General features: G+C 56.1%; 1 protein-coding gene across 3 annotated transcripts in view; it reads right to left on the bottom strand.

Annotated features, from left to right (window-relative positions):
• The window catches only part of NLRC3 (NLR family CARD domain containing 3), a 28405-nt gene extending 6608 nt beyond the window's left edge, over positions 1-21797 (bottom strand). Inside the window, exons 1-16 of one of the 3 annotated variants that reach the window (XM_047837628.1) lie at positions 21689-21797; positions 21180-21369; positions 13071-13163; positions 12624-12685; positions 12172-12373; positions 10341-12075; positions 9294-9380; positions 6487-6570; positions 5949-6032; positions 4481-4564; positions 3211-3294; positions 2698-2781; positions 1955-2038; positions 1318-1401; positions 746-829; positions 181-264 (exon numbers count right to left, since the gene is read on the bottom strand). In XM_047837628.1, the coding sequence (XP_047693584.1) occupies positions 181-264; positions 746-829; positions 1318-1401; positions 1955-2038; positions 2698-2781; positions 3211-3294; positions 4481-4564; positions 5949-6032; positions 6487-6570; positions 9294-9380; positions 10341-12075; positions 12172-12349 (2756 nt within the window). In that variant the 5' untranslated portion in view covers positions 12350-12373; positions 12624-12685; positions 13071-13163; positions 21180-21369; positions 21689-21797. The other 2 variants (XM_047837627.1, XM_047837629.1) reach the window with 2 other exon arrangements.
• Positions 21798-22792: the final 995 nt, after the last annotated feature.

The raw sequence follows: 22792 nt of genomic DNA, 5'->3' as shown, positions 1-22792 counted from the left end.
AGCCGTTTAAAAAACAACAAAACGGGTAAGAACAGAAACGTGCCCGCTGGCCTTAGGGCAGAGGAGGCTGTGTGCTGAGGGCCTTTGGCACGAGCCGAGCCATGTGCCTGGTGGACCCCGAGGTTTCAGATTTCCTTGCCGCCCTGCCCTTCCCGCCGCCCCTGCCGAGGCCCCACTCACTCGAGGCTGGTCAGGCTCCGGTTGAGTTGTAGTGCTTGTCCCAGGGCCTTGGCCGCACCGGCCTGGATGAAGTTCCACTGCAGGCTGGGCAGACACAGACACGTGTGACCACGTGGGCCAGAGCAGAGCCCGGGAGGCTCTGGAAGGTGCAGAAAGAGGGGACTCCTCCCAGGAGAGTCTGACGGCAGGGAAGGAGTGCTTGTAGGACGGGGTCCTGGCCACTGGTGGACACAACTCCTGCACCCCGCCTCGGGTCTAGTCCCAAGGGGTCAGTCAGCACTCTCTGGTTAGGGGTGGGCACAGGGACGGGCTCAAATGAAGACTCCAAATGGCCCCTGCATGAGGCTTGTGGCACTTGGAGGCGTGAGGTGGGTGCCCACCTCCCACCTTTGGCCTCTCAGTGGATCAGCCCCAGGAAGCGGGGGGGGGGGGCTGGAGGGGGGCAGGGCGCAGCCTACTGGAAGCCCCTGAGTCCGTGTTGTGGGGGAGCCCGATGCCAGCGGGTATGATGGCCCCGCAGCGTTGCAGAGGGGACAGGGAGGGGTGGGGGGCACCGTAGACTCACTGGAGGGATGTGAGGGCCCGGTTTTCTCTCACTGCCAGCGCGATGGCCTGGGCGCCCTGGTCGTGGAGGAGGTTGGCTGTCAGGCTGGGAGGAAGGGATCAGCGGCGAGTAAGCAGGAGCCTGCTGGCGTCGAGCCCCCGTCCTTGCTCACCTGGGAATCCAGGCCCCCTCCTCCCCGAGGACCCACCTAGCTCGTGTTGATTGAGCGCTGGTGTGTGCCAAGCACGTGCCTTCCTGACAGCCCCAGGGACAGGGTCCCGGGACAGATCATCCCCCCTGGAGGACTCACTCCTGATCCCTGTACTGCGCTGCCCTGAAGATCTGGCCCCCCCTCACATCACCACGGGGAGTGGGGCACGGGGGCAGGCAGCGTCCCCACGAACCTCATCTGCAGGTTACTTATCACATGAGAGTGGAGGGGCTGCCCCCAGAGGCCAGGTCTCCTGGTTCCCCCTCCCCAACCGGGTCCCCCTCCAGCCTGTAAAATGACGAGGCGACGAGGGTCTGCAGCCCCCTGTCACCCTGGGCCTGAAGGGGCCGTAGGAAGCACACCCCGCCCCCGACTCACGTACTCCAGATTTTTCAGGGTGCTGTTGCTGCAGAGAGCTTGAGCCAGGTCGCGGGCTCCCTCTGAGCTGATGGAGTTTTCTCGCAGGCTGGGGAGAGAGAAGACCCTGAACTGCTGACCAGATACGTGGGGACTTGGGGGACACGACCCCTGGCACTCAGGCTTCTCAAACCCAAGGAACCTCAGGGGTGACCTGGGCGCCCTGAGCGATCGGGTGCGAAGGGCCTCCGACAGGCAGGGCTCCCCGGCCGGCCAAGCATCTCCCTGTGGGACTGCCAACAGTGGGGCCGCCCAGGAGGGAGCGGATCGGTTGATGGGCCCTCAGAGGTGAGGGGACGGGGGCAGGCGAGCATGCTTGGCTGCCTCACAAGCTCGTGTAGCAGAGGGAGCAGCAGAACCGGCCAGCTGAGGACCCCGGCTGTCCCCTGCTGTCCCCTGCCCTCCAGAGCGGGTGGGACGCCACGGGCTCCGGGACCCAGGATGCTCCAGGACCCAGCTGCCCAACCACAGATGTCTTCCTAATGGACCCACAGAGGGAGGTGTGGCCTTCCCAGCCCCAGCCTTTCCTCCCAAGTCCCAAAGGCCCTTGAGACCCCTTGACCAAAGGGACACCCCGGCCGGAGAGGGAAAGCGGGACTTACTTGAGGCTGATGAGGGTCTGGTTGGTGCAGAGGGCCCCCATCAGCGCCGCCACACCTGCGTCACTGATGGAATTGCTCTGCAGGCTGCAAACAGGACAGGGCAGCGCTTGGGACGGTTGTCCCGGACCCCCAGGGAGCCACTGTTCCAGCTTGGGGACTGAAGGTGTAGGGCTCAACAGAGTTGGGGGACCCTGGGTGTTCTTCTCATCATCCCTCCTTCCTGTCCCCATCCCCCACCTGTTCCAGACCCTGCTAGGTCAGGACAGGTGGCTCTTTGGGTGGCAGCCCCCAAAGTTTAGACTCTGCCTTGATTTGAGTGGCTCTAAATGGCCCAGAGAAGGGGTTTGCGTTGTGTCTGCAGCCAGGGTGGGGGCAGCGCTGAGCTCCCCCAGCCCCCACCAAGGCTGCTGCAGCTGCAACCCTCTTTAGTCGCCAGTGCCAGCCTAGGGGGACTTGGTGCTTGTGACTCTGGAAACTCCAGAACCAACACCAACCTCTGCTGTCCAGGGAAATGGAGCTGGTGGGTGGGACGGAACAGTGAGGTAGGCATGGAGAGAGACCGAGATCACAGTGTGCCCAGGGTTGGCGGTTGGCTGGATCCCGGCAGGGTGGTGGCCCTGACTGACAGCCCTCTTCCGGGACCTGCCCACCTTCTATATGGGACGCCTAGACCCATCTGTCACCCACCCAGGGATGTCACCCACTGCCCACGGCCACTCCTGAGTGTGGTCAGGCAGACTCACTCCAGGCTCTCCAGGCCCTGGTTCACCTTCAGGGCCTTAGCCAGGGCCTCGGCACCTTTATCACCAATGCTGTTACTGGAGAATCTGCAAGAGATAAGACAAGGGTGCGCTGGTTTTCTGGAGCAGCCTGGCGGGTGGGCCCCGGGGATCAGGGTCCAGGGAAGCCCTCCAGGGCAGTGCTCTCTCTGTTGTCTTAAGGGTGCCCAGGGCACAGTCTGTTCTTGAGTCTGGTTGGTGGCCTTTGCAGGTGACTCCCAACTGCCTGTGAGAGATCAACCTAGCAAAGTACGTCTGGACTCCCTAGCAGGGGCAGGGCCAACTCTTTGGTGAGAGGTTTTGTGATACTTCATGTGAAGTACCCACACGTCTATCCATCCATCCGTTCATCCATCCATCATCCATCCATCCATCCATCCATCCATCCATCCGTCCCCATGCTCACAAATATTTGTGATGGGCTGGGCTCTGTGCCGGTCACTGAGGATACAAATGTAGCCCTTCCGCATTTCTCACATGAGCTCCTTCAGACTCCTGTTCTGCTTCAGGGCATCTGCCGTCTGCTGGGCTCCCAGAGGCCCGATGGTATTCTTCTGCAGGCTGTGGGAGAGGGGAGGGGTCCCTCAGCAAAGCTGGCCACAGCCATTCCCACTCTGGGGACAGTCTGGGGGAAGGGCGAGAGCTCAGAGACGACTCAGGTGCTCTCCCCACCGCGTGGGCAGAGGGGGCTCTAGGAACAGTCTGTGCATCATTGCCGAAACGATGCCAGCAGATTGACACTGTTATGTGGGGGGTCAGAGGCAAGGACGGCTGGGCTCCTTGCCCAGGCAACCCTCCCAACACTCAACAGTCGTCCTCCCTCTCGACCAGCCCGCAGCCTACCTCCCACCCCTGCAGTCCTGCCTAGGGCAGACCCTCCGTTTCCGCTCTTCTCCGAAAGCTACTTCCCTTCATACTAAATCTGGAGGAGGGAGATGCTACAAGAGATGCCAGCAGGGCAGGCAGGGCAGGACCTGTCCTGTGTAAGGCCAGATACAATCTCAACTAAAGGGAATCTTCCCTGGTTCCAAAAGGGATCCTTTCCCTCAGAGCATTTCTTTGAGAAAACTTGGGATTGTAAATCTGTCCCTTTGAGAAGCGTATAAATTCTTTTAAAAGCTAAATAAGCCTTTTGCCAGAGTGATGGCCCCCAAGGGACCTCAGAACCACGTCTCTGAAAGGAGCGCATCGAGGAAGGTAGCACCACTCCAAGTTGTAATTGTCTGCTTGTCATAATGGCACGAGGAGTCTGGCTTTTCCTTTGGGTAAAGGCAATCATTGAACAGCTGACTACCTTAACCACCAGGCAAACTGAGGAAACACTGTGGGTGACAGACGGTGCTGTCCAGTCCTCTTACTTGAGGACAAGTTATCTTGAGAACACACGTGCCGTGGGTTGTATCTGCTTGGCTGTAGAAAAGGGTGAGTTTTCTTTCTGTCCTGGCCAGCTCGCTGCTGGATTGTCAATGATGTGCAGTGCAATCTGGTTGATTCTTCAAATAATGCAACTGTTTCATTCTTTTCTACCTTTGCGGAGAGGATTTTCTGCATTGGCAGGAGGCTTTATTTTTAATTATTTCCCCAATACCTGTTCTGTGGAAGAGTGGACATCAAGATTTCCAGGGGTCATCTAGATGGGCCCGGAAGTCTCAGGCCGTCTCCCCAATCATCCTTCCTTGCAGGAAACAGGCCCTTGGAGGAGGGGAGAAGGGGGGGGGTATCTCTGCTGGCCAGCACGTCCACTTACTGTAGCACAGAGAGGGTCCGGTTGGCGGCCAAGGCCTCAGCCACAAACCTGGCACCGTTATCCCTGATGGCATTGTTCTGGAGGCTGTGGAGGCAAGGAAGAGGTACATCACCAATGGCACAAGAGAGGGCCCAATGGTGGCCTTGACCCCTACCACAGTGTTACCAAGGCCCAGGGGGCGGGGGGAGCAGCTGACCACTACGTGCCATTGCTGCCCACCACACAGGATTTGGGAACAGTTGGTTCCTCCCAGGGAATCATAAGGATTCCCTCTGAGTCTCTAAGCATTTGTCTGCTGACTGGGGACAGGGTGCGCATATTATCTGGATGACGATAGCTAGGTTGTCCGTAGTCTTAATTACAGCTAAAAGCCACAGCCTCCAAATGTTAACAAGGATGTGGAAATATCGGAACGCTCACCCATTGCTGGTGGGGATGTAAAATGGTGCGGACCTTGTGGAAAACAGTCCGGCGCTTCCTCAAAAGGTCCAACATAGAGTTACTGAGCAGTTTCACTGGTAGGTATTTACCCAAAAGAATGGAGAACAGGTACTCAAATGCTTGCACATGAATGTGTACAGCAGCATTATCCACAAGAGCCAAAAGGTGGAAACAACCCAAATGTCCGTGAGCTGACAAATGGGTATGTTGGGGTCTGTTCATAAAGCGGAATGTTATTTAACCAGAAAAAGGAATGAAGCACTGACACGTGCTACAATGTGGATGAGCCTTCAAAGCAATATGCTGAGTGAAAGAAGCCAGACACAAGAGGTCTTATTGTATGATTCCATGGTAAACACAGAGACAGAAAGCAGATTGGTGGTTTCCAGGTACTGGGGGGAGGGGAGAGTGGGAGGTGATTGATAAAGAATACAGTCTTCTTTTCAGGTGGTGAAAATATTGTGGAACTACATAGAGGTGATGAAGGAACAACTGTGAACGTACTAAGTGACACTGAAATGTATACTTTAAAGTGGTGAATTTCACCCCAATAAAAATACATAAATGAAGAAACAACAGTACACACTCAACTAAGGATGGGTACAACCACATACGACAACTCCTAAAAGGAGCACAGCAAACCATAGGAACATTCTAGAGAATGGCACTTTCAGCGTCCTGGAAAACACCTCAGGGGAACATCCTGACACCATGGCCTTGGGGATTTCCCATTCGATGGAAGACAAGAGGTTTTCCTCATAGATTATTTTGCTTTTCCACCTCTATACAACCGCATTCTCCTTTTCCTCTATCCCTGGCTTAGGCTGTACACACAAGGACAATGAGCACCGAAGAACTGAAACCTGAAACTTGTATAGATACGAGATCATGTGGCATCCACCTAGACAGGAGCCAGGATAGCATGCCTGCCATTTTGAATCATCTCCCGCTCCATGGTTGGCACCTGGGAGAGGGTTTCGTGGGCCCTCTGCTGGTTATATCGGGATGTGGAGCAGATGGCGCGTACCTCAGAAAGGCCAGAGTGCGGTTAATCTTCAGAGCATCTGCCAGAGCCTTGGCCCCTTGAGGTCCGATGGAGTTACCGCGGAGGCTGGCGGGAAGGAAGAGAGAGAAAGAACCGTTTTCTTTTATCCAATTCCCAGGGAGGAAAGAAAGAAGTTACACTGACCTTTAAATCTACGCTCTTTGAAAATAACGGGGTTTAAGATTTCATGTTTTGTGGAGATCCTTATTCAGGTGAACAAGTAAGGAATTTCCCAGTATGGCCCCCCAGTATGGGGGGTCAGCGGGGGCTGGAGGGGGAGCAGGATCTGATGGCCGTGGCTTGGGCCAAGTATGGAGAGGAGAATCATACCAGCTTCAGGGCCAAAATTCTGGTGTCTCCCTGGGCTGATCCCCACAACTGACGAGGAGCCAGGAATTTGCTCACTCTGCTGTCCTTCCAACCGACCCAGGGGACAGTGTGGTCTGGGGGACTTCACAAGACGGCTGACAAGCTTTCCCTGTCCCAGTGGTGGAACGTTGGCCTCTGGTGTCCTACTTACTCCAGAGCGGTCAGACTTCTGTTGACCAGGAGGGATCTGGCCAGAGCTTTGGCCCCTTTGTTACTGATCTGGTTCTCAGCCAAGCTGCCCAAGGAGAAGGAGAAGAGTGGTTATTGCAGGTCTACAACTGTCGTGGCCTCTTCCTCAACACCAGGCTTGTGATCCGAACCTCCCGGTTTCACCAGCATCGTGAGGGCCTGGACGCAGGTGGAGATGACGTGAGCCCTGGAGCAGAATCGCCCAGGCCAGGAAAGCCTCTGAGCCAAGTAAGGTAAGGCCAGAGTGCAGGGGACAGACCCTCACACTGGCAAAGATTCCCAAGGCAAAGTCTGGCCAGAATCCAGTACGACAGCTTCTATGCAAACAGGGCAGCAAAGAGCGTGGGCAGTTACAGAAGTTTCCCACAAAGATCCCCAGCATCAGTGTGCCGGAAGAGTACAGTACTGACTTGTAGCATTGGCCGATTTCCATGGTGTAAATACTCTCACCACGGCCAATTTCAAGCAGTCCCAGCTTGCAAAAGTTCCTAAAACTTGAAAAACCTGCTCTCATGAACTGTGGCTGCATTCATAGTACGAGCTCACCACTGGCCCCTGTCCTTTTCTAGCACAGGGAAGGAAAATGGTACTAACTATAGAATTAACTTCAGAGTAAAACAAACAGGGCGCCTGGGTGGCTCAGTCGGTTAAGTGTCCGACTTTGGCTCAAGTCATGATCTCACGGTTCATGAGTTTGAGCCCCGCATCAGGCTCTGTGCCGACAGCTCAGAGCCTGGCACCTGCTTCGGATTCTGGGTCTCCCTCTCTTTCTGCCCCTCCCCCACTTGCAATCTGTCTCTCGGAAAAATAAACATTGACAACAAAAAAAGAAAACAAAAAGCAAAAACCCGTGTTCCTCAGAACAGCTTTAGGAGTTGTCCCAGAGGCTGAGGGGGCACCACGTGCCTGGGCTCTGGGCCTCCACGTCTCCTCTTTCTGTCCAGAAGCTCCCGGGTGCCCGTCTTTTGTGGGCATTCTGGCTGATAGGCCACTTTTAAAAGGGATTCTGTTGCATAGAGTTTGAAGATCATTCATCCAGACCGCCCTCTACATAACCGTCCTCGAGTCCTAGAACCTCTGTCCCCTCTCCGCCCAGGACTTTTGTAACAGTTTTTAAATAATATCTCATGAGCCACGTGTGTTTTCTGAAGGGTGCCTTTTCAAACGGGATGTGGCCCCTGAGGACCAACTACAGAGAGGGGAAGAAGAGCACGTGGCCTTAGAAGAAATTTTGGCTTTTGTGCAGAATATTTTCTGAGCGTTATCCAGACTCCTTTATGCAAAACTCTGGAAGTTGACTATTTTGCTGAAGGCTCCCGTGAAGGAAGAATATTAATGAAATGAATTAATGTTACTGTGTTTCTTTCAGAGGGATTGCATTTCTATCTCTGGCTGCTAGCCCAAGGGGATCCTGCTAATAGCCGGCCCTCATCCAGTGCTTCCTCTGTGCCTGGCCCGTCCTCACCGCTTGCCTTGAGTTAACCCACTGAAGCTGCTTCAACAACCGGAAGGGGGAATGTGCAGGAAAGGGTTAACCTTGCCCCCAGTTCCGGAGAGGTGACCTCTGAACGCTTGGAATGTCCTGCCTGATAAGTCTGTCTGTGTTTACCTGGGGCCCTTGGGCCGTGCAGTGGCAGCCTGACGTCCCTACCTCCAGAGGGGCTTCCCATGACCCACCTCCAGTAAAATGTCTGGACCCAAGGCCGGGTGCGCCTCCCCAGTTGGAACGCTTCAAGTGTGCTGTTGCGCGTGGTGGCTGGGGAGGCGGGCCCTGTCTGCACCACCACAGCGGAAGGACAACTGAAAGCTTGCCCCTGTCTCTCTGGGGCCCGCCTCATGCACCCTTCCCTCTGCACATTTGCATCCGTATCCTTTTGATGTCCTGAACCACAAGTGCAGGTACAACAGCTCTTCTGGGTTCTGTGAGTCCTTCTAGTGAATCATTAAACCTTTGGGGGGGTCCCGGAGACCCCAGACTCACAGATACCGTTTTAACCCCATGTTTACACTCCTTTGGCACAGAGTTGACTGTACAGGGTCACACAGAGCCCGCCGCTCGCCACTGTCTTCCGTGACTTCTTTTGGCTGCTGACTCACTCCGTGTTTGTGTTTGTTTTCTCAGAGATTATTCCTGAACCCAGAGGGAGGCTTAAGTGAGGATGAAGAATTCCTCTCTGGATCCTGTTCTCCAGACTCCTCTCCCTAGTTCTAACCACCCCCAGGTCACAAGCCCACTCCTCAGTGTTACTGAGACTTGGAAATGTGATCACAGGAGATTTCACAAGCACGAAACTCTATTTTGCCGTCAGCACACAGACTTGTGTCTCATCACACCATTAAAGATTCAACGTTTAAATTTTATTCTTTTGTACTCGTTTAAATAAAAGTTCAAATTTAAATCCAAATTTTAAATTAAAAGATTTCTAATTTAATTTCAAGAGCCAATCCTGTGCCTGTAATACTGTTTTGAGGGCAAACATTGAGAGGAGCTTAGAGAACATTGTGCCTCGCGGTACTTCGGAACGTTGAGTATCTGCGGAAATGCTCCCATGTCCACCAGAGCACCTGACCCTCACCATATCCCTTCCCTCTTCTTACAGGTGAGGGACCTGAGCCTCTGGAAGGGGCAGAAATAAGCAGCCACGTGTTTCCAAGGCACCTCTCCTTGCAAGCGCCTCTGGCCGATTGAGCAGAGAGGAGGACGGGAAAATAGCCCTGGACCCCGTGCGAGGTAGGCACCCCGGGTGGGGTCTCCCGGGTGAGTGTTACCTGATCCTCTGAATGCGACAGTCCTTCCCGCTCAGCACGCTGCCCAGCAGCTCCATCACGGGGTCCTGGAACTGGTTGTTGTCCAGCCTGCAGGAGGCAGAGCGATAATGAGTGGTACCCCTCAGGGCAGCAGACCCACCCAGGCTGGCATCCCTTCCCTGGCCCACGTTTGCATCGCCACGCAGCCCCCACCACGAGGTGGCCCGGGGACCCGTGCTGGCACGCCCGCCAGGCTCGAGGTTTTCCCGGGAGGGTACGCCGGGAGCCTCAGTGTGGTGAGCCCCAGGATTCCTGCGCAGAGGGCGTCTCCCTGGCAGCCCCGTACATCACGTGTCCGCGGGACACGGGCTGCTAGCTCTCCTTCTAAGGGTGTGGCAGCTGCTCTCAGGTCCTGACGGCCCTGGTCTTAGAGACACTGAAGTCCAGAGCAGGATGGGTGATGGGTGGGAGGGGTGGTGGAGGAGTAAGTGGGCGCGGCCTCTGTCGGCAGAGGGGTGGCTCACAGAGTGCCGTAGGCTGAATCGTGTTCCCCGGAAAGATATGTTGGTGTTCTGACCTCCCGCCGCCACCCCAGCGCCTCAAGCTCATGACCTCATCTGGAACCAGGGTGATTGCGGATGTCATGAGTCCAGATGAGGTCATTCTGAGGGGGGCGGGCCCGTAAGCCAGTACGACTGGCGTCCTTGTCAGAGAGAACACCATGTGGAGTCAGTGACACGGGGGAGGCGCCCGTGTGACCACCCGGATCGGAGTGATGCGTCTACAAGCTGAGGACTGCCAGTGAACAGCACGAGCTAGCGAGGCAGGAGGGCTTCAGAGGGAGCTCAGGCCTGCCGACCCCTTGAATTTGGACCGTGCCCCCCCCCAGAGCTGTGACAGAACAAGTTTCTGCTGCCTTAAGCCATCCATGCTGTGGCCCTGCAGGCGGCCCCCAGGATGCTGACACGGGGGGGGGGGGGGGGGGGGGCGTGGTGGAGGGGAACGGACTTCCAGGCCCCCGCTGTCTCCTCCGACCCGCACCGCGCACACCCCCACCCCAGCGCCCACCTCAGGCTCCGGCAGTAGAGCAGCTGGGGCAGCAGGCTCTGGAGGACGCCCTTGCTGAGGCACAGGGACAGGTTGGCCTCCTGGACGCAGGCGTCTGACACCTGCAGGAGGTAGGCCAGGGCCGCGTGGTGCTGGGGGCCGGTCAGCCCCGCCAGGCTGCCGCTCTGCATGGCCTCCTCCACGCCGCGGGCCAGCTCCGTGTGCCGCAGCTCGTGCAGGCAGTGCAGGACGTTGACGGCCCGGGCGCACACCGCCACGTCGGGGCGCAGGCAGCCCTGCAGGAGCTCGGCCGCCTGGGCCCCGTAGCCCTGGTGCTCCCCCTGCACCAGCAGGGAGCCTGCCAGCAGGGCGTTGACCCCGGGGGAGAGGAGTCCTGAGAGGAAGCGCAGGAACACATCCAGCCGCCCGTCCTCGGCCTGCATGGCCCGCTGGGCCGCGCTCCTGAAGTGTGTGAGGAAGCCGAGGCGGGGCCAGGACACGCCACCCTCGGCGAAGAGGTCGAAGATAGCCCGCCTGGAGGCAGCGTAGTAATACGCGGCCGCCACAAACTCCTGCAGGGACAGGTGCGTGAAGCAGTAGGCCGTCGACGCGGCCAGCGTCTCTTCCCGCTGCAGGAAGCGGCTGCACAGGCCGCTCTGCAGCAGAGCGAGATCCACGCCAAACGCCTTCAGGTCCTGCTCGTAGAACACGTACTTCTTCCTGACCAGCCCGTGGAAGGCCAGCCGCCCCAGAGTGCCCACCATCTTGCGGCAGCTGTGGGCCACCTGCTCGATGCGAGGGCTCGCCTTGCCCTTCTCCTGCCCGTCCCCGCCGAGGGCCATCCTGAAGTACCAAGAGTAGAGCTCGCACAGGGTCCTCGGAGCCTGCTGCCCGGCGTCCTGGGGCCCCGGCCCGCTGTGGCGCAGGTGACCCAGGGCCGACCCCGCAATCCGGCAGAAGGCTGGGACCGTGCACATCAGGTACAGGGCCCTGTCCGCCCGCACCTGCCTCAGGACCCAGTCGGAGAGGGTGTGGTCCTCGGGGAACATCTCCTCCAAACACGCCTTGATCTCCTCCTCGTCAAAGCCCCGGATCTCTGTCATCCGGTCTACCAGGCCCCCCGGGATCTGGCCGGCCACGCTGGGGCGGGAAGTGACCCAGACAGAGACTTCTGGGAATAGGTTGCCCCGGATGATGTTGGTGACCAGATGGTCCACCTGGATCTCCTTCTTGGGGTCCGTGCAGGCCACGGTGTTTGAGAAGTCCAGAGGTGTCTTACACTCGTCCAGGCCATCCAGGATCAGGAGGGTTTTGGGTGGGGCTGCCGCCGCCGGGCCGGACTCCCCGATGTGCGAGAAGACGGAGCGGACGAGTCTGTCCGCAGACAGCTTCTCGTGGGTGTTGAGATCTCGGAAGGTCAAGGGGAGCACCAGGGAGAAGTCCTTGGCGACCTGTCCCCGGGCCCAGAGCTGGACAAAGTTCCTCACCAGGGTGGTCTTGCCCACGCCAGCTACCCCGATGGTGATGGAGATGCGGGGGGGGATAGACACCCGAGACAGAGGCAGGAAGAGTCTGTCCAGGGTGAGGCTCCTGGCCGGGCGCCAGGCCCCACGCGTGGTCTCCACCTGTGTGAAGTCATGTTCCCTCAGCTGTAGGTCCGTCAGCCCCTCCAGCAGCAGGAGGCTGGTCAGCCTGGGCGGGGGGCCGCCTCTCGCCCTGTTCAGCAGAGCCTCCCGGCACTTCTGTATCCTCGAGTCTGTGGGACAGAGGCCGAAGGGGAGGGCTGTGGAGGGTGGGGGAGGGGAGGGCAGCGGGGAGCGGGAGGGCCCAGGGACACCCTCCTTCCGCCTACCGTCACCGTGAGGCCCTAGGGGGGCCTGTGGCACCCTGTCCAGGGGCTCTGGGGCCTGGGAGCCCTGACTGCTCTTCCCGGCCAGCAGGTCCACGAGGGCTTTCACTTGCCCAGCCGGGGAGCCGGGGCCTCGGCCCTGGCCTGCCTCCCCGCCGGTCCGCACCTCCTGCTTCCTCATGGGGTCCGCGATGGCCGCCAGCAGCTGCGAAGAGAGGGCCTGAGGTGCCGTGTGCCGCGTCACCACCCTGGCCTGGGACAGGTGAGTGAGCCTCCAGGGATGGGGAGGGACCCACTCCCCGTCCTTGCCCAGGCTGCCGTTGGCCCCCTCCGTCCGGCCTCCAGGAAGGGCCGGGAAGGGCTGTTCGTTCCTGGATGGCGAGCGTCGTCCCTGACGCCAGGAGCATGGTGGATAAGAACCGGGCCCAGGCTGGAACCTGAGCTCCGCCACTTACTGGCTGTGTGGCACCGGGCAGGCCGCCTGAGCTCCTCGTGCTGTGCTGTCCTCATTTGTGACCTGGAAGTGGAGACGGGGTTAAGAGCAGGTCTGCTCCCGAGAAGGGGAGAATGAAGGAGGTCAATCTGGAAAGGCCGCGTGCTCTGTGAGCCCAGCTCTGTGACCCCCCTGGAAAAGGCAAAACTGTGGAGAAAGGGAAAAGTTCATCCGTGGTCGCCAGGAGGGGAGGGGTGAGTGAGTCAGGAGGGAGCCCCTGGGGACTCCTGACCCCAGCAGCGCCCTTCTCTGCTGGGCGCTGCAGTGTGGGGCCACCGAGAGGCAGAGCCGTGCGGGGCCCCACCTGCTCCCGTCGCTGTCCCTGAGGCTCCGAGTGGATCCCGTGTGTCCCTCCCTCAGCTACGGTGGGCGCTCCAGGACCCCCGGCGCGCCCCCGCCCCCTCCTCACCTGCAGCGGGCGGGGTGTCCGGCCCACAGCAGCTCCTCCGGCAGGGCCCCACGAACTCAGGGGGTGGGGGTCGGCCATCCCTCGCCCAGGGGTCTAGGAGAGAAGACAGGACAGGGCTGAGCAGAGGCTACACCTGCCGCTCCGGATACCAGCCGCTCAGTGAAATGGGTCTGGCCCGTGTCTTCTAGCTTGGCGGTTCTCTGGGTCTCAACGATCGTCACTTAGGGGAGGGGTCACCTGACTCCAGCCCCAGGGATCCGACATGTTCCCTGACCTTGTGCTTGCACTGGGCTTTCCTGGCACTCTAACTCGGGATGAGCCTTTTTACCTAGAAGATGCCAAAAGGGGCTTGACAACGGGTAGAATAGCGTTTTCCAGCCGTTCCGTCCGGAGCGCTGTTGAAGTGTTAGGTAGTGCAATGAATTCAGGGCAGGCCGTGTCCAGCCCAGCTCAGGGAGTCTGGCAGCGTTCGTAAGAGGCCAGGGGGAGGCCTCGCTCCTTCTTCTTCTTCGGACCCCCTGGCTGTTCCCCCTCTTTTGTTCTTCTTGGCGTCAAATCCAAGGGGAAAAGAAACCAGATGGGGTTCTGAGTGAAGTCTCGCTAATGTGGATAGATCGGTGTGGGTGTCACTGAGGAAGACAGTCTTGGTGCGTTGTATCTCCTTTCCCATCAAATATTAAGTATTCATGTTATTTCCCATCATTTCTCAGTGAATGCTTACTGCAGTATGAATAACTTCATCTCTTTCCTAAAATCGCAACACTTATCGTGAACAAGTTTTCCCACGTGGGTCAGACCCTCCACCTCCCCCACGCAGTGGTGAGTGACGGGAATCACACTGGGCATCCTCGTCTGACTCCCAGGCGTGGTTCGAGCCCAAGCCGTCAGGCCTCATGTTTGTGATCATGTCTAAGTTGTTCTCTCCTCTTGGAAAAGATTCCTTCGCTTCCTTGTGTCCTAGCACCATTCACATAACGCCACATGATTGCTCCTGAAGGCTTCCTGTGCTCCAGACGACGATCTGTTAAACATTGTACTTACATCATTTCGCTTCTTGTAACAACGCTTATTAAATTTTCACTGCTCCTGTTTTATGGATGAGGACATTGAGGCTCAGAGAGGTTAAGTGACTGGCTCGAGGCAACACAGCTGGGGAGCAGCTGAGTTGAGAGAGAAGCCAAGGCTTCGCTGACAACAGCCTTTGTGCTGGACAATCTCCTGCCTCTTATAGTATGTCTCCACGTTTTTCTTAATTAAAAAAAATTTTTTTAATGTTTATTTTTAAGAGAAAGAGACAGAGCGTGAGCAGGAGAGGGGCAGAGAGAGAGAGGGAGACACAGAATCCAAAGTACGCTCCAGGATCTGAGCTGTCAGCACAGAGCCCGACTTGGGGCTCGAATTCACGAGCCGTGAAATCACGACCTGAGCCGAAGTCGGATGTTCGACCAACTGAGCCACTGAGGTTCCCCTTGCACGTCCCCACATTTAAAAAATTAGGCATGTCTGTTAAATTAGCAAATACCTTTTTAGCAGTATTGACCCAACCACATGATTTATTTCCCTTCAGTCATTGAATCAGGAGGTATTTATTGAGGGCCTTTTGTGGCCTGTGGGCACTGGGGGATCTGAAGGGAACAAGTTAGACAAGGTCCTGACCCTGTGAGTGTGATCCGGGTGGGGCACATGACAGTAAAGAAACCCGGTGAATGAGTGAGGCCATCTGACATGATTAACGCTGTGAATGAAACACACAGTGTGCATGGCGGACTGGGTCGGCTGTCACGGTGGCCAGGGAAGGCCTCTGTGAGAAGGCCACTTAGGAGCAGAGATCTGAAGAGGGAGAAAGCGTTAATTACACACAGAGCTAGGGGGACAGCGAGTACACATGCCCTGTGCATTACTGGGGCAGAAAAAGCCAGTTGCTGGAGCACAGTGAATGGGGGTAGGGGTGGGGCTCACAGGATGAGAGGACGTTTGAGACCCACCCACCGCCATAATGGCCATAATGCGTTTGGGTTTGTACTAAGTGTGGTGGGAAGTCACTAGAGAGTGACATGCTGGATTTCATATCCAGTCTCTCCTTTAATCTGTGAGCTACACTACAGATTTTCTAACATTGAACCAACCTTAGGTTCTTGAATACTATCTTCCACGTGTATTAAGCTGTGTAAAACAGGGTGGGCCAGCACAAGAATGGATACAGAAGTCATCAGAACATAATATAGAGCTTAGGAACAAATACTTATATTACTTGCATATGAAGGAGTTTGGTAACGTGAAAAAAATAACATTAAATTAAAAAAAAATTGTTTTTATTTAGAGATCAGTGGGGGAGAGGGACGGAGAAAGAGGGGCAGAGGGAAGTCAAGACAGAATCTTAAGCAGGCTCCATGCTCAGCATGGAGCCCAGCAGGAGGCTGGATCTCACAACCCTGGGGTCACGACCTGAGCCAAAATTAAGAGTCGGAGGCTCAACTAACTGAGCTACCTAGGTGCCCTGGTTGTTTTTCTTTAATTTTTTTTTTTGAAGTTTATTCATTTTTGAGAGAGAGAGAGAGAGACAGAGTATGAGCAGGGGTAGGGCAGAGAGAGAGAGGGAGACACAGAATCCGAAGCAGGCTCCAGGCTCCGAGCTGTCAGCACAGAGCCCGATGCGGGGCTCGAACTCACAAACCACGAGACCGTGACCTGAGCTGAAGTCGGACGCTCAACCGACTCAGCCACCCCAGGCCCCCCGCTGGTGGTTTTTCAATTAGGTGCTAGTGCAATAGGGAAAATGAAAGAATAAAAGATTTCAAGATTGGAAAAGGAAAAAAAAAAACTTTCACTGTTCACAGTTGACATGATTATATACATTGAAAATCCAAAACAGTCTACAATTGATTAGAGCTAATACATGAACTTAGCAAGGTTTTGAACACAAGGTCGGTTTAAAAAAGTCATATCTATTTCTGCTTATTAGCAACAATGAAATTGAAAGTAAAAGTTTGAAATATTTAAAAAGCAAATATCTAGGGGCGCCTGGGTAGCTCATTCAGTTGGACGTCCGACTTCAGCTCAGGTCATGATCTCACGGTCCATCAGTTCGAGCCCCGTGTTGGGCTCTGTGCTGACAGATCAGAGCCTGGAGCTACTTCGGATTCTGTGTCTCCCTCTCTCTCTGCCCCTCCCCTGCTCATGCTCTGTCTCTATCTCAGAAATAAATAAGCATTAAAAAAAAATAGGAATAAATTCAGCAAAAAATTTGCAAGACCTCTACACAGAAAACTAAAAACAATACTAGGAGAAATGAAAGAAGACCTAAAAGAGGGATTTACCATGTTCATGGATTGGAAGGCTTACTATTATTAAAATGTCATTTCTTCCCAAATTGATCTATAAATTGAACGACATCCTAATCAAAATTCCAGCAAGCTTTTTTGGTGAGGAAGGGAGGGTAGAAATTGGCAAGCTGATTCTAAAACATATATGTAAAGCAAAAGACCCTAGACTAGCCAAAATTATTTTGAGAAAGAAGAACAAAGCTAGACAACTTCTACTACCCAACATCAAGGCTTAGTATAGAGCTGTAGGTTTTGGCACAGGGCTGGCAGATAGCCCAGTGCAATATGACAGAGGGTCCCGAAACAGACCCACACGTCATGTGTGGTCACCACATTTACAACAGGGGCTCCACTGTAAGTCAGGGAGAAAAGATGGTCTTTGTATTACGTTGTGTTGCTCCAATGGGATATTCCTATAGGAAAATGGACCTTGACCCCCGTCCTCCCACCACACACAAAGATTAATTCAAGCTGGATCATAGATCTAAATGTGAATGCTAGCCCCACCAAGTGTTTAGGAACAGTTACAGAATACTTTCAGGAACTTGAGCTAGGTAAAGACTTAAGTGGAGCACAAAACACTAACCGTGAAAGAAATGAGTGCCATATTTGGAGTCATTAAAATTAGGGATATCTGTTCAACAGAAGACAGTTTTAAAAGGGCGAGAAAGCAAACTACTGACTAGGAGATGTCTCCAGTACATTTCAAAATCCGGTAAGAAACAGGGGCGCCAGGATGGCTCAGTCAGTTGAGCGTCCGACTTCGGCTCAGGTCATGATCTCACCTTTCGTGAGTTTGAGCCCCACGTCAGACTCTGCGCCGACAGCTCAGAGCCTGGAGCCTGCTTCGTATTCTGTGTCCTCCTCTCTCTCTCTGTCTCACCCCTGCTCACGCTCTGTTTCTCTCTCATAAATAAAAAAATAAACATTAAAAATCAGTAAGAAACAGCCCAGTTAAAAATGAGCCAAAAAATTGAAGATCTGTCACAAACGATAATATCCTTAAGTCATCAAAGAAATGCAAAGTGAAATCACTTCAGAGAAGTGTTTGGTAGTGATAAGGCCAAATAGGCATGTTTTTGTGATGCAGCAATTCTCTGCCTGGCTCTGTATACCTAACAGAAACAAGTGTTTATATCCATCAAGACACAGTATTGGAATGTTCTAGCAGCTTTATTCATAGTGTCCAAAAAAAAAGGAGAAACTGTCAATATCCATCAACAATAGAATGGGATATATGTATGTGTGTGTGTGTGTGTGTGTATGTGTATATATATATATATGTATGTATTTTTTGTAAAGTTGAAACAATCAGGTCCCAGGTAGTAATGACAGCGAAGGACCTGCTGACAAACTCAAGTGGCTGACTCTTGCAGACACACTGAGTGAACAAAATGTCACCCCAAAGAGAACATACTCTGTGAATCTGCTTATGGGGAGTTTAATGTCAGGCCCAACCAATCTGACATGATAGAAGTCAAAATAGCAGTAGTCACCTCCTTGAATACGTTGATCTGGGCGATCGATATGATCACCGATTGGTGCAGATACACAGGTGCCTACAGATGTAAAAACCCGCTGGGCTCACTTTGCTCTCTGTAAGTTGTACCTCCGCAGCCATCCAGATCTCCCCATGTGCATAAACCAAGGCCAAGCAGTGTTATTGCAGCCTCTTAGCGCGTGAGGCCAGGACAGCAGGGCCTGTGTCCTGCTGTTGGCTTGGGTGATGTCAGGGCGTGGCCCGGCGGCAGACATGGCTTCCCATCATTGGTTGTCCAGGTACACCCACAGGTGACACCCTGCCCCTGCTGCTACTGGGGGTGAGGTGGTGGCTAGGGGAATGAGGGGACCATGTGGAAGAAGGGCCGAGCCCAGGGCTCCTCGGCTCTGGCAGGACAGTGTCTAGAGCACTGTGTGTGTGTGTGTGTGTGTGTGTGTGTGTGTGTGGTAAAATATACACAGCATGAAGTTTACCGTTGTAACCATTTTTAAAGCGTACAACTCAGTGGCATTAAGTACATTTACAATGCTGTGAAACCGTCACCACCATCTATCTCTGGAATGTTTCATCCCCGCGATGGGAAGTCTGCCCCTGTTAAGCACTAACTCCCCTTTCCCCTCCTCCCAGCCCCTGGAACCCAGCCTTCTCCTTTCTGTCGCTACGAATCTGACTCCTCTAGGGACCTCATGCGGTATTTGTCCTTTTGTGTCTGCTTTCCAGGTTCATCCTTGTTGTAACACGTCTAAAAATTTCACTCTAAGTCATGTTCCGTTTTTATAGTTAGATCACATTTTGTTTATTCATTCGTCCATCGATGGACACTTGGGTTGTCTCCGCCTTTTTCCTCTTGTGGATAAATGCTGCTGCGAACAAATACCTGTTCAAATACCAGGTGTACAAATACCTGTTCAGGTCCCTGCTTTCGATTCCTTTGGGTTTATATACTCAGCAGTGGAATTGCTGAATCTTATGGTCGTTCTAGGAAGAACTATTTTTAAAAAGCCACTGCTTAGCTCAACCGCCTAGAGGTTTATTTGGTGTGAGGTAGGGCCTCAACACGTATGTATTTTTTTAATAAAAGTTTTTAAGTTTATTTAGGGTGAGAGTGAGTGTGAATGGGGTAGGGGCAGAGAGAGAGGATCCCAAGCAGGCTTCACTGTCAGCGCGAAGCTTGATGTGAGGCTCAAACTTAGAAACCTCGAGATCATGACCTGAGCCGAAATCAAGAGTCCGACGCTTAACCGACTGAGCCACCCATGCGCCCAGTCAACGCGTGTGTGTTTTCGAGCTCCCCTGGTGATTGTAATGAGCAGCCAGCATTGGGAACCGCTAGGCCAGAAAGGCCGGGCAAGTGGCAGAGGAGGGACAACAGCAGGGGAGAAGAGGCAGGGCAGAGTAGTGTCTGGGAAGGTGGCAGGGGGGAGCTCCCCCCTGCCCCCACCTCCAGTCCCATGTGCCTCTCAGTGTTGGGAGCCAACACTTCCTCCGGGTCAGACACTCATCTTTCTTGCCCTGCTGACCATAGGGCTAGGGTTGCTGGGGTTAACAAATTAAGATACAGGACACCCATTAGAATTTGAATTTCTCATAAACAGCGTTCTTTCAGTGTAAGTATATCCCAAGTATTACGTGGGATGTGCTTATACCTTAAAACCCAGGGCCAACCTCAGAGCCCAGTGAGGGTGCTCCCCCCACGGGACAGCTACCCGGCCGCGTGTGCGCACAGGCCCTGTGTGCAGCCCAGAATCTGCCCCTGCAGGGTGGAGCTTGCCACGGCCCGAGTGCCACACGCGCCGCCAGGGACAGTCAGGCCGTGTCCAGTGCGGACAGCCTTCAGTGAGAGCGGAAGGGGGCCCTGCAACCAGCTTGAAGAGGGGAAGACGGGCGGGTGGTCTGGGCTGCCCTGGGCCATCTGAAGGCCAGAGTCGTTCTGAGTTGTGGTGGGCAGGGCCAGCCAGCCAGACAGCTGCAGACCACGGCCACCCCCTGGAGCGGGCTTCCCCACACCCCCACATCCTCCAGAGCCTCACCCCTGGGGTGCGATGCAGCCGAGGACCTGTGCTCGCTGGCGTTGGTGTGGCTCAGGACGGACAGCGGAGCTCGCGTCTCATCCCAGAGAAGACACAGGTCCCGATCTACTCATTTGCTCTGCCGGCAAGTCCCGTCTTGTCCCGTGCTGCCCTCCCAGGGGCCCGCAAGACAGCCAGCCTCTCTCTGCCCGCCCGCACTTGGGGTCTGTACGTTTGGATCCTGCAGCGCCGACCTGCCTGGGCCGCCCTCACCTCAGGCCACAGCCTCTCGGATGCTCCTGTCTCCCGAGACTCCCTGCTTCCGCCCCGCCTCCCAGGGCGCAAGAGTTCAGTTCTCAGCCCCTTGAGGTGGCTCAGCACCGTGGCCGTGGGCCTCTCGAGACCAAGCAGCCTTTCCTAGAGGTGGGAGGAAGCAGTGGCTTTGCCGCAGGACACAGCCTTTCACGTACTGCGCTGCCCGTGGGACAGAGGAGGTGCTGCCGGCCTACACCCCTACTTGGGAGCCAGCCACAGGGTGGCCTGTGATGGCCACAGTGAGGCCCTGGCCTGGGGAAAGCGTGTGTCCCCGTGGAGGAGACCCAGAGGCGCCCCAGGAACCCAGGAGCCCGACCGTGGGGAGGACCCCATGGCCGGCAGCCACCGCAGGCACAGCTCGGTGACACCTCTTCTGAGAAGGCCTCTCTGGTTACCGGCCCTCTCAGAATGATGAGCCTCACGTCCACCCAAAGGTGTGGCTAGAAGAGACCCCTGGGGGCTGCTCACCCAACAAGAGGGTGGTGTCTGTGGGGCAGGCACTGAGTGCCAGAGCCCAGCCTGCCTGCACCGTCTCCCTGGGCCCTCAGGACCCTGGGGCAGGTCTGGTATTGTCACTGCCATCTTACAGGTGGAAGGTGAGGCCAGGGATGGAGCCCGGGGCTGCTGATGCGAAGTTTAACCCCTCGGCTGCTCAACCTCACTCTGCCTGCCTGCAGCGGTTTCTGGTTACTTCCTGCTCCTCCCAGCCCATCACTGGTACCTGGGGAGCTGGGCTTTGTCCCCTTGGCCCATTGTGGGCTGCCCTTGGGCACATGTTTCTTTATTCTGTACGGTGAACTAGTCCTGCTCAGCAGCTCCCGGCCCCCATGGGGACACCTTCCCGGTGCCACCCAGCCACCGCTCCCTAGAGCAACTCAGGCCTTAAAAGTCACGGTCCTTCCTGCCGGCAGTCTCTTCCTCCTCCCCCATCCTGCACTGAGACAGCCTGGACTCGACTTACCTCCCAGACCTCATTTCCCTAGGGATGCCGAGACTGGGGGGCCTAGGGTTCTCCATCCTGGTGCTCCCGGGCTCAGCCCTGCTCCAGGGGACAGAGGCAGCTGCGTGGTGGCGAGGACGTCCTGAGATTCTCTGTGGCCGGTCAGCTGGGCCCTGAGCCCTCGGGATCTGTGCGGGGCGGGAGCAAAGCCCTGTTGGAAGGGATGGGGAGGCGCTGACTGCACAGGGCAGGGGGGCTCCGGCCTGCCGGCTCCTGCAGTCCCCCAAGCCCACCGGCTGTCACGGCAGCTGGGCTCCTCACCTCTTCCTGTGCAGGGCTCCGCCTCAACCCTCCTTCCTGTCTCATTTCAAAAGCCAACAGCTTCTCAGACAAATCAATGAGCCGCGGCTGCCCCGGCTCGGCTTTGTCACCACCCTGTAATTCAGAGAGGCAGGGGTCCCGCCGGGACCTGCAGGTCTGTTTGATGTTCAGGAGAGATGTCCAGCCAAGGCCACAGGGAAGGGACTCACCACGAGCAGGCCTCTGCTTTTTGCGGGGTGGGAGGGAAACCAGGCTAGCTGCGGGGACGTTCGGTGACTTGCCCAAGGCCACACAGCAGGGAGCTGGCTTCTCCTTCTGGAACGGAGTTCTCTCACTTGGGCTGGTGCGCTCTGATCCGGCTGTGGCCCTCGTTGGCCTGTTTGGCCCCCCTTGCTTCCTTCTAACGCCCAGCAGGCCCCTGCAACCCAGCTGTACCCTGCGATGTGGTCCCAAAGGAGGTGAGCCACACCCTGAGACAGCAGAGTGTGGCAGTTCACCGGGGCGCCTGCAGGTGGGCTGCAGTGACCAAGAAGGGACGAGGGGGCAGGACATGCCCAGAGTGAACAACAGGAGAAACGCTACAGCAGGGGACAAGTGCAGGACAGCCTCCAGTGTCAGGGAGCAGGTCAACGTGGGGCCGTGGAGAGAAGCAGGTGGCCAGGTGGGAGCCGAGTGACCTGCGCCTCAGGTTTCCTAAGCACGCCAACCGGGAGCCATGGGTGGTTGTAGAGCAGGAAGGTGGTGGGTTCAGATGGCGTGACTTGAGGGTGAGGGGAGGTGGGAGGGGATGTGTGCTCACAGCAGCCTGTTCTCGAGAGCTGTGTGGGGGTGGGGAGGGGAACAGAGGGGACTGAGGTGGCAGGACAGAAGTGGTCAGTGCGGTGACATCTTTCTGTGCCCCTCCCGCCCTCCCCTGTGCCAGTGCCTTCGGGGCCCCCGGCAACTTGCCAGGCGCTGGGGGAGACGCACAGGTTTTCCCTCAAGAAGCCTGCTGAGGCTCCAGGCCCGCAGAGCGCAGACCGGAGGCTGTAGCCCGGCCACAAGGTGCAGTGGAGGCGTCTGAAACCAGGCCGCCCACAGGATGCTGGAAGCCACAGGGGCTTGGTGGGTATCCGTCATGTGAAAGACACCGAGAGGCCTGCTCTGCTCCCCCCTCCACAGCTCAGGGAAGGTGGTTCCCGAGCACAGGAGGAAATACCCTCCTCCCTGGGGGTCTCGGGGCACTGTCCCCCCGGGACTCTCCCCCACCTCCAACGGACCGCCCATGACACACAGGAGGCCTTCCTCTCGACTCTTCTGGGCGTTTGTATGTT

This window comes from Prionailurus viverrinus, chromosome E3, assembly GCF_022837055.1.
Source record: "Prionailurus viverrinus isolate Anna chromosome E3, UM_Priviv_1.0, whole genome shotgun sequence".
Taxonomy (NCBI): Eukaryota; Metazoa; Chordata; class Mammalia; order Carnivora; family Felidae; genus Prionailurus; species Prionailurus viverrinus.
This window is presented reverse-complemented; position numbering and strand designations above follow the sequence as displayed.